Source organism: Chelonoidis abingdonii, chromosome 4 (genome assembly GCF_003597395.2).
Source record: "Chelonoidis abingdonii isolate Lonesome George chromosome 4, CheloAbing_2.0, whole genome shotgun sequence".
NCBI lineage: Eukaryota > Metazoa > Chordata > Testudines > Testudinidae > Chelonoidis > Chelonoidis abingdonii.
The window spans coordinates 109,221,223-109,232,415 of NC_133772.1; the positions used below are offsets into that span (position 1 = coordinate 109,221,223).

An 11,193-nucleotide genomic window follows, 5' to 3' on the forward strand; every position below is an offset into this window, starting at 1 on the left:
AGCAAGGAAGTTTTATGTTGGACATTAGGAAAAACTCCCTAACTGTCAGGGTGGTTAAGCACTGGAATAAATTGCCTAGGAAGGTTGTGGAATCTCCATCATTGGAGATTTTTAAGAGCAGGTTAGACAAACACCTCTCACGAATGGTCTAGATAAGGGGTTCTCAACCTTTTACTTTCTGAGCCCCCCATCCCACCCCACTATGCTATAAAAACTCCTGAGCCCAGCTGTGCCACAGCCACTGTTTTTCTGTGTATGAAAGCCAGGGCCAGTGTTAGGGGGTAGCCAGGGGCAGCTCCAGGCATCAGCACGCCAAGCGTGTGCTTGGGGCGGCAAGCCACTGGGGGGCGCTCTGCCGGTCGCTGTGAGGGAGGCAGGCAGGCTGCCTTCGGCGGCTTGCCTGCGGAAGGTCCGCTGGTCCCGCGACTCCATTGTGAGGTCCACTGAACCCGCGGGACCAGCGGACACTCCGCAGGCAAGCCCCTGAAGGCAGCCTGCCTGCCGTGTTTGGGGCGGCAAAATGCCTAGAGCCGCCCCTGGGGGTAGCAAGCAGTGCAATTGCCTGGGGCCCCATGCCTTAGGGGGCACTGTGAAGCTAAATTGCTCAGTCTTAAGCTTCAGCCAAAGGTGGTGTGGCTCATAGCCCTGGGCTACAGTCCCACGTGGTGGGACTCCAGCTTTCTGCCCTGGACTCTAGCGAGTCTAATGCCAGCCATGTTTGGCAGATCTCCTGAAACCTGCTCACAGCGGTCCCTGGACCTCTGGTTGAGAACCACTGGTCTAGATAATACCTAGTCCTGCCATGAGTGCAGGGGACTAGACTAGATGACCTCTTGAGGTCCCTTACAGTCCTATGATTCTATCATTGTCATGTATCAAAAAGTGAAACACTCACTTCCTTTTCCTCCTCCTGTGAGAGTTTGGAACTTAGCTTGAAACCTGAATTTAGACACACACACACACGTTACAGTTGTGCAGACACAAAACTGCTAGGTTAGCATGGCTAATCTTTTAAATATTGTATACAAATATTGAGAAATGAGAAGGCAGATTATAAACATGTTCAAAATAGGTCAAATTTTGATCCTAATTAGGCTGACTGTATTGCTTGAAATTGTGAGCTCCTCTGGGATTAAAGTAATCACTCCACATGAGTTTTTGACTGCCAAAATGGTGGATTTCCACAAGTGACTAGCCTTTCCTTAGTTTTCACATTCACTTTTCTTTTGGACAAGTAGAATTGAATTTACCCACTGTGTTCCCAGATTGATGATAATCATGTTCCCGCAACAAAATAGCTTTAAGGGTTATTCACAGTTCTTTTAACTTTGTGTTATGCAGGAAGTAATGTTTTGACCACCTATCAACCTGTCATCTGTTTTCTGGAAAGGGTTCAATGTGAGCCCTTTTATATAGTTTCATTATTTCATCCCAGAGCTATTTTATCGCTGTTAAATATCAACAGTGCTATATAACACTTAACCAGGCTACATCATTAGCCAGGTATGACAGCCTGCTGAATGAGAATAGCTTGCAATCAACAACTCCTTAAAACCTTCTACATGCTTCAATTAACCTTTTATTCTCTTCCACACGTGCCTCCAATGCTGATGTATGCAGCAAATAAAGTTCACTCTCAGTAGGGTGGCATATTCATAAGGTCATGGACAGTAGGTGCTTAAAATGTTCACATTAAATTAGAATTGGTTTTGAACTAGCTAGTGCATGCAGAGAGAGAAAAGTGAGCTACATGCTATCCTGTGCTGATAGTCCAGACTCTGCAAGTTTGAATTCACAGGATCTGACTCTGATCTCACACGCTAATTTGGTGCCAGTGTAAGTCTATTGTCTCACTTACAGGGGCAGCTCTAGACATTTTGCCCCCCCAAGCATGGCGTCATCGTGCGGGGGGCGCTCTGCCGCTCGCCGGTCCCGCGGCTCTGGCGGACCTCCCGCAGGTGCCCCTGGTCACTTACTCTAGTGAAAGTATGAGAAGAAAGAGTAGAGTTGACAATGACTGCAAGGAGGGGGAAAGGGATATGGGCTATGAGGAGAGTAGGTCTACAAGGAACTCACAAGCCATCCCCAGAATATTCCTACTCACACACACAGAGCTGCCTCGTTTCCATCCTCCCCAGACAGCCTGGCTTGAAAGCAAGAGGTGCTGCATCTAGCTAATCCCCCTGTATGTTTGCCTTGCTCCCCCAGCAATGGGGCTGAGAGGTAAAAGATAAAAACAAGTAACTTCCAAGCAGACTTCCACCCCATCCTGTAGCAAGTTTGCCAGAGAGACCAGATTCAGCTGTGGAGTCGGAATGGCAGGACCTATGTGACAGCATCCTGGGGTCAAAGCTCTGTGTATTTGGCAGAGCTGTAACCAGGCATTTTAGCATCCTGGGCAAGAAAACATATTTGCACCCCCTACCAGGTTTTTTTAGATTATGTGAGTTAGGATATTATAGAGCAGTGCTTTTCAAACTGCTGGTCGCAAACCAGTACTGGGTCGCGGAATGTAAGGCACTGGGTCGTGGTGGCTCTGGTCAGCACTGCCAACTGGGCCATTAAAAGTCCTGTCGGCAGTGCTGCCCGGCTAAGGCAGGCTAGTCCCTACCTGTTCCAACACCACTCTGCACCTTGGAAGCGGCCAGCAGCAGGTCCGGCTCCTAAGCAGGGGGGCCACAGGGCTCCACGCATTGCCCCTGCCCCGAGCACCAGCTCCACATTCCCATTGACCAGGAGAGCTAGGGGCGTGGTGCCTGTCGGCGAGAGCCTCACAGAGCTGCTTGTGTGCCTCCACCTAGGAGCCGCACCTGCTGTTGGCCACTTCCAGGATGCAATGCGGTCCACAGTGCCAGGACAGGCAGGAAGCCTACCTTAGCACCCCATTGCGCCGCTGACCGGGAGCTGCCCAAGGTAAGCCCACACCCCAACCCCTTGCCCCAGCTCTGAGTCCCCCCAAACCCAGATCCCCTTCCTGCACCTCAAGCCCCTCATCCCCAGCTTCACCCCAGAGCCCTAACCCCTCCTACACCCCAACCCCTGCCCCAGCCCAAATCCCCCTCCCACACCCTGAACCCCACATTCTTGACCCCACCCTGAAGCCCTCACCTGTGCACCCCAACCCTCTGCCCCAGCCCTGAGCCCCTCCCACACCCCAAAGCTCCGCTGGGTCACAGGCATCAACAATTTTCTTCAACTGGGTCTCCAGAAAAAATGTTTGAAAACCACTGTTATAGAATAATTATAATGCATTTAATTTTTCATATTGTTACAGTACATAGATAATAAAAGCTACTGTAATCTGTTAGGTGATATATTAATTTTCACACAATCTTTTAACATCCCTCCTGGGGGCAAGGATCAGCATTCATGTTGCACTCCCTATCAGTATTCAGCCTGGGCTGGGGAAGTTAATGATCCAACCAGCGGACCAAATTTGGTGATGAATCCAGATCGCATGCCACCGGAGGCACATTGCGTATATGTTAAGAGGAAGTATCCTCTTACATAACCTTTAAGTAAACTCATTGATAGGTACTGAATAAAACATGGAATGAAAATAATCGTAACATAAATATGGATACTGCAATGACTTAATAGCATAAAATATTCAGAAAGACAAAAAATTGCATATCTGTTTATAAAAAGTGATTCTGGTGGTTTTCCATCACCCCACAGTGAGACGGTGGCTAAAATAAACAGCCGCCTTGGAGAATAAAAAAAGACTCAAGAGTAAACAAAGAATGAAATTACCACCAAGGTGGATTATCTAGCAATTGAATTACCAGCATAGCCTCTGGCTCAGCATAAGCAGAAGCCACCCTTTCTCTGGCCTTTATATGATGGAGACAGCCTTTTTTGGGTGGGGGGGAAGATGGGGGTTAGGTTGTAGGATTTCTGATTTGTTACCTTTTGCATTGTGATTTTATTTTTTCTAAGAAGAGTACTGGTTATCATTTGCTCCCTGGCACAATATTATGGTTGGTTTATACCTGATCATTTCTCCTGCTCAATCCTGCCAAGCAAATTGTGATTATGCCCCTTTAAAGGTGAAGGATTATAGCAGCCTGGCTTGTTTGTGAAAGACCAGTGTGGGAAGTATCATTCAGTTGGGGAAGCTATGTTGAGACAGCTGAGAAGAAGCATGATGCATTCAGCATCTTGGCAGGGGGTTAGACTAGATCAGTGGTCTCCAGCTGGTCGATCACGATCAACTGGTTGATCCTAGAGGATCTCCCAATCAATCACGATCTCCAGTGGTGTAGTGTGGCTGCCGCTAAGGCAGACTCCCTGCCTACCCCAGCCCCACACCACTCCCGGAAGCGGCCAGCACAGGCCCGCAGGTGAGGGAGCAGGGGTCTCCCTCCACGCGCTGCTGCTTGCTGCAAGCACCACGCCTGCAGCTCCCATTAGCCAGGAGAGCTGCATGGGCGGTGCTTGCAGAGAGGGACAGAACATGGAGCCCTGTGCCTCCCCCCACCAGGGGCCACAGGGGCACATTGGCCCCTTCCAGGAGCGGCATGGAACTGGGATAGGCAGGGAGCCTGCCTTAGCCTCGCTGCGCCCACTGCCAACCAGGAGCCGCTTGAAGTAAGTGCTGCCGGGCAGGAGGTCATACCCTAATACAGTGGGGGTCCCAGGTCACATGCCACCACATGCCCCCACCCAACCCGGATCCTGGGCCACCTCCCACCTCCCCCTCAACACCTTCAGCACCCTCAGACCAGCCCCCAGAGCACCCACAGCTCCCCAGCCCAAGTTTTAGTTAGGGGTGTAGAGTAAAAGTCATGGACAAGACCTATCCATGACTTTTACTAAAAATATCCATGACTAAAATGTAGCCTTAACTATAGGCATAGCTGTAGTGATGCCAAGTAAAAGGATTAAAGTTAGAAAAAGTTGCAAGCAAATAAAGGTGAAAACATGCATCTAAGTCTAAAAGTTCATCTAACAAGGTACAGGCTTTATTCAAAATGATTTCTGTCACTAATCTTCCTTCTTCCCAGCCATGGCTGTCGTTCACTCAGTTAGGACCTTCCATAGAAGGGCAAGATGCTGGTTTCCCTCGTCTTCCTAGCTGACAGGTTTTTTCTTAAGCAGGTCTCTCACCTATTTTCAGTTTCCAGAGACTTCAACCCCTCCTTGGTGGAAGGACTCATCTTTCTCAGCTTGCAAGAGCTCTATTCCCTTGTGTCTGGCTAGTGATGGATGCCAAAGATGGCATCTGTCTTTGCTTATATCTTCCAAAGTTCAATTACCTCATTTCAAGAGTCAAGATGACCTCATGCTATTTTTCCCTTCCTAAACTTTTCCCATCTTCTTATATGTAAATAGGGCTTCCATTGTTTTGATTCCACCATGCTTAATTTACACAGGAGACAAGTAAACAGCTGCCTTCTCCCCAGTCTGAGGGGAACAGGTTTCTCCGTTGGCCACAGATTTTAAAGCATTATATCAGTAAGTATGCATATTTCCTCATATAGCATTATTACATAAAAAATTATCACCAATGTGTCATTAGCTTTTAGAAATGACCTCACTGTATGCACTTTTATAATAGCCAGTTAGTTGAGTTGCTTATCACTTGAGGTTCAGCCCCCTCATCTTTATAGCCCAGTAAATCTCCTTTACCTTTGATAGTGCCTTACTTGTTACTTGTAGAGTAGTTTAGTAGTTAGTTCGTTCTTTCCCAACTCTCCCATAAAAAAAACTTTCTGCTTTTCCGCCTCCTCAATCTACCCATTAGTTTGTAGTCTAAATTTTCTTTTCCCACTTCCTGCCCTTCCCAACCAGGGAGCTTTTCCTTCACCCTTATGCCCAGCTCTCCTGGGGCTCAAGAAGTGTGTATCCTGCCAGAACTCCTTCCCAGTAACGGACAGTCACCTGCAGTGCATTTGCTGCCTGGGTGAAGGATACGTCCTGCAGAAGCATGCTTACTGTCACAACCTCATTCCCAGGGCCAGAAAAGACAGGGACATTTGGTTGCGACTTCTCCTCATGGAGAAATCAGTACTTCCAGCTTCAGACCCTGGCCCGAATACTTCCCCTCCATGATCCTCATGCTCCAGTAGGTCGTCTATCACCCGTTTGCCATGTCCTTCCAAAATCCATAGGTAAATGGAAAGGAGTGGGCACCTGACCAAAAGAGCCAATGCAATGGCTAAAATTTCTTAAAATTGGGAAAAACTTCCCTTTGTCTGTTCTGTGGTTGTTCTCCAGAAAGAGAGGATAGAGCAGAGACAGGTCTGGGACTATGCTGTAAAAAGCTTTTTTTCAGGTATGGAAATCATCAGATCATATCTAAAACCTACTCATAAATCAGAAAATGTCTAGAAAGATGCAATTAGGTTTATTTTTGATTGGCTTGTGGACTTCTCTGTGCTAACCCCAAATGCTTTTTGTTTGTAACCTTTAAGCTGGACCTCAAGGTTATTCCTGATATTTAATTTTTGTAAGTGGGTTTTTTTTTTTTTAAATCTAGCAAAAGCCTAAGTTCCAGATGTATTTTCTTTCTTTTTGTTTTTAATAAAATTTACCTTTTTTAAGAACAGGATTGGATTTGGGTGTCCTAAGAGGTTTGTGCATATGTTGTTTAATTAGCTAGGGGCAACAGCTGATTTCCTTTCTTTCTCAGCTCGTCCCCGGGGGGTAAGGGGTGAAAGGGCTTGAGGGTACCCCACAGGAAGGAATTCCAAAGTGCGCCTTCCTGGGTTCCAAGGGGTTTTGCATTTGGGTGGTGGCAGCATCTACCCATCCAAGGTCAGAGAGAAGCTGTAACCTTGGGAGTTTAATACAAGTCTGGAGTGACCAGTATTAATTTTTAAAATCCTTGCAGGCTCCCACCTTCTGCACTCGAAGTGCCAGAGTGGGAAATCAGCCTTGACAGTGTCTTAGAGATGACCCATTCAAGCAAGAGGGAGTTGTCACCCCACCCAAGTCAGCTGGCAAGATAGCGCAAGGTTCTATTGTCTATCTTACCACTTAAAGATAGAAAACAAAACGAACAACAACGCAGGAGTTTATTTCAGTTCTCAGGCAGGGCAAAGGGCTGTTTTCAGTATAATAAAGCCTAGGGAAAGGTACTCTGGATCCATTCACTGAGGAAAATCCCTGGTAAAAGGGAGTGCTTTCATGAACATTTGAGAAAACAGCCACCTCTGCAAGACTGAACTTTGAGGGGGAAACCTATGTTCTTAGATAGGAAAACTAACTATTGATAAGTGTTGACCAGATTTGCATTTGATGATTTTGTTTTTTATTGTAACCACTTGTTTCCACCATTCTCTCTTGTTCCTAGTTAAATCTTTATCCTTTCCTAAAAAAAAAAGTTTTTGTAATGCTTACAAGGTTAACAAGAGCATTGGTTTAAAGTAAAACTAGTAAACTGTGGCAAGCTGAACCTTTGGGTGCAAAGGATCTAGAAATTCTGTAAGTAACCAGTGTCAGGGGCTGGATATCACAGGGGAACGATTCAAAGGGATTTAGGGATTGGAGTGCACCTATCGTTAACTTGCAAGGCAAAGGAAGGGCTGGTGTAGCCCAGATGAGAGTGCTTGAGTGGCTGAAGAGTGTCAGGAAGCTGACACCCAGCTACCACAAGGAAGACACCCTTTTACTGGAGGCAGGAATAAGAAGTTCACTCAATCCTGGGTACCTGGAGAAGCTGTCACAATTCATGCTACCTAAATAGTCAGTGATTTGATCCCTTTCTGTACTTCTAGAAACCAAGATGAAAGTTTGATGGTTACAGTAGCAAAATTACACAATTGTGTAAATATACAAAATATGTGACATTATTATGACTTTCAATATCTCCATCTTTAGTACCACATCTGCTTTTAGACAAAACAGTTTATCAGATGCAAATATACTCTACCAACAGTTAAGTAAATACCAAAACAGTGAGAGAAAAGGTATGCTTTATTTGAGCTTCTTTTGGCCCGGATATAATTTCATTTAGATAAAAGAAAATTAAGGAAATAAAACTAAGCTATTGATTTCATCAAGTTTTACAGAATTTACAGACAAACAGGAGAAAACTCATGCCTATCTCACGAGCATATAACTGGATTTCTAGGTCAAAATTATCTCTCTTCTTTCAGTCATTGCACAACATGTTCTTATTATCCACTACCAAATTTTACATTTTTGCTTGTCAAAATAGCATCAGCAATGTAAACAACTGTTCCATATGTAAACTTTAAACAGTAAATGTGAACACATTAAGTTACCAAAAAAAAAAAAATCAAGAACAGATTATCACCAAATTTATTACAATTATGGCATATAATGCATAATACTGTTTCAACAAAAATTTGCAACCTACTGAATTTATAACAAAAAGGAAGCAGAAACAAAAAAGCATATCTGTAGTGCCACACATCAAGAGTATTATCATCATCATAAGGCTATAACAAAAAAATCTATGCATCCTAGGGAAAAAGTATATTTTACAGGCTAAGACAAATCAAGACTACATTTCTAATCACTTCACAACTGTAGTGTAGGGTTTTTCTTAGAACAATCTAAAATGTATCAGATATTATCCTCCTTTGCCTTGAGTATATTCATGTATGTTAGTGTTTGATAGTACTAACTGTAATAGGGTGCAATTATTGGCAGAGGTTCAACATGTGGATTGTCAGGTTTACACTTTGGACAAGAACTGATTTTTTTAAATTGTGCTCAAATTCTTTAAAAGGAAAGGAGGAAAACAATCTGTTACTAAAAAAAGCAAAAGTAAAAAATAAACATAAAAAAAGGCAATACTTGAAAGAGAATTTTTTTCTAAATAATCACCACACAAACACAACTGATTATTGAAGAAATTAAACGTTCTAGACTAAGTCAGAAAGAGTGAGTTTATATTATTTATTTTATATGCTTTTTCTGTATCTTTGTTTGCTTTTTGTTCAAAATTAGTAAAGAGAAATAGTCACAAGGCAATCTAGAAAGCTCAGTGCCACTACAGATTTCCTTTGTAATGTTTAACATGTCTTTGTAGTGCAAGGCAGAGTCACATTCTCAACCATTTAAAAAAATTATCACATTTCAAAGTTATCATCAATGGTCTAAAAATAATATATATATAAATCATCATGGTAACCAAAAAGACTTTTTTCTTTGTCCCCTAATTATATTTCATTAAGACATTTGCTGTTAACAAATACTTTCTTGAAAACTACACCACTTTGAAATCTAGTTAGGCAGCTTTTGCATATCACAGCATTCTGTTTGCAGACACATTGAAAAAGATAAAGGAAAAAGAAAGCTGAAATATAGTTCAGCTCGTCAATGTCTGTAACGTGTTGCATCATTTTTAGGCAGCACTGGAGACGGCAAGTTTCTTCAGATGATCCATAAAGACTTGCAAGCTGACATCATCAGTCAGAATGGGTGCTCCAGACTCCTCCAAGAGAAAGTAAAAATAAGGAGAATTCATTAGATTATATTAATTATGAAGCAAGTGTAGTTGGAAAAAACAATTATTCCACAATATGTTCTGTAAAATAATCATTTAATATTTTTAAAAGGGCTTTACAAACATCATTTTGACAAAAATGCAAGATTGTAGGTTTACATACGTTTAATATATTTGCATAAATTCAGGTATAAACCATCACAACTATTTTCATTCCCATCTTAAACAGATTCTGCAACAAGACAATGTGGGGGAAGCCTAAAGTTTAAATAGTTGACAAATATTGAATATACATTTTATAGAGAAAATAAATAAAAAGTCATGCCATATTTCCTACACTGTTCCTATCTTAGTGCACTAAATAGGAAAAAAAAAGGACAGAGGAATGCCTGTTACTACCACCATTAAATTAACTATCATTTAAGACACACACCCAAAATATCAATGGGAAACACAAGATAGCAAACCGCCCAGGGCCTGATGCATGCCCTCTGAAGTCAAGGGGTATGTCTACACATTGGCATTCATGTAGCTCCAATGTATAGATATAGCTAGCTTGGATACTGAAGCAGTGAAGTCCAGGCAGCACTAGCTTCCGTATGAGTAATACATTCCAGGTGGGCTAGTACAGTCCATGCTGAAGCCCAAGCTGCCATGTCTTCACTGTTGCTCCAGTACCCAAGCCAGCTCAGGGTATGTCAAGATAAGCTGTAATTACATCTCAGGATTCCAATATAGACATACCCAAATGGAGTAGTCTTTCCATAGACTTCAATGCATGCTGGCTGAGAGCTAAACAGCAGTTCCATTCCGCAGTTCTTAAAATCAGTAATGATATCTAAAGGTCATACACTACAGAGTCAGGGATCAAAAAGATGTCATCTCCCCATTTTTTTCTCTTTGCTCTCTGACCTCAGGGAACAACTTGAAGAATTCCAAGAAGCTCCCTATGATGTGCTCATGGCAAAATACAAGCTTTAAGAGGATGAAATGAAAAAAATGTGTGGATATTTGTCATAGTATACTTCCTCAATATGAACCTTAGAGTCCAAAAACGAGGTACTAGCATGAAATCCTCTAAGCTTAATTACCACTTAGATCTGATACGCTGCCACCAATCAGGACTCTGAGCGCCCGATAAATTCTGGTCTCCCCAAAACCTTCCCTGGGGACCCCCAAGATCCACACCCCCTGGATCTTAACACAAGGAAAGTAACCTCTTTCCTTCACCAGGGCCTCTCCTAGGCTTTCCCTGGAAGATACTGTGATCCAAACTCCTTGAATCTTAAACCAGAGGCTTTCCACCTCACCCAGAGGGAATACAGATTCAAGCTCCGTGAATCTAGACAAAGGGATTCCCTCTTTCCCCCTCCCTTCTCCCGGAGAGAGAGACAGAGATAAACACAGAGAGCAGTTTTCCCTCCTCCCTTTCTCCTTCCTCCCACCAGTTCCTTGGCGAGTACAGATTCAATTCCCTTGAGCTTCAACTGGGGAAAAAATCAAACAGATCTTTAAAAGGAAGTTTTTAATAAAAGAAAAAAAATAAGAAATCTCTATAATTCCAAGATGTAATATTACAGGGTTTTTCAGCTTATAGAAACTGGAGAAAAAGCTTCCTCCAACAGAAATACAATTTAACACACTTCCAGCAAATACACATGCAAATAAAGAAAAACCAGTTAAAAAGACTATACCCGCCTTTCTACCTTTGTACTTACAAAATTGGAATAGAAGATTAGAGGGCCTGTAGGTACATGTGGTCACTCTCAGAA

At 43.2% G+C, this 11,193-nt stretch overlaps 1 protein-coding gene across 1 annotated transcript in view; it reads right to left on the reverse strand.

Annotated features, from left to right (window-relative positions):
• Positions 1-7,902: 7,902 nt before the first annotated feature.
• SEC23A (SEC23 homolog A, COPII coat complex component) overlaps positions 7,903-11,193 on the reverse strand; it is a 46,366-nt gene continuing 43,075 nt past the window's right edge. The window contains exon 20 of the mRNA XM_032801918.2: positions 7,903-9,409. Coding sequence (XP_032657809.1) covers positions 9,320-9,409 — 90 coding nt within the window. The 3' untranslated portion in view covers positions 7,903-9,319. The remainder of the gene's footprint in view (positions 9,410-11,193) is intronic.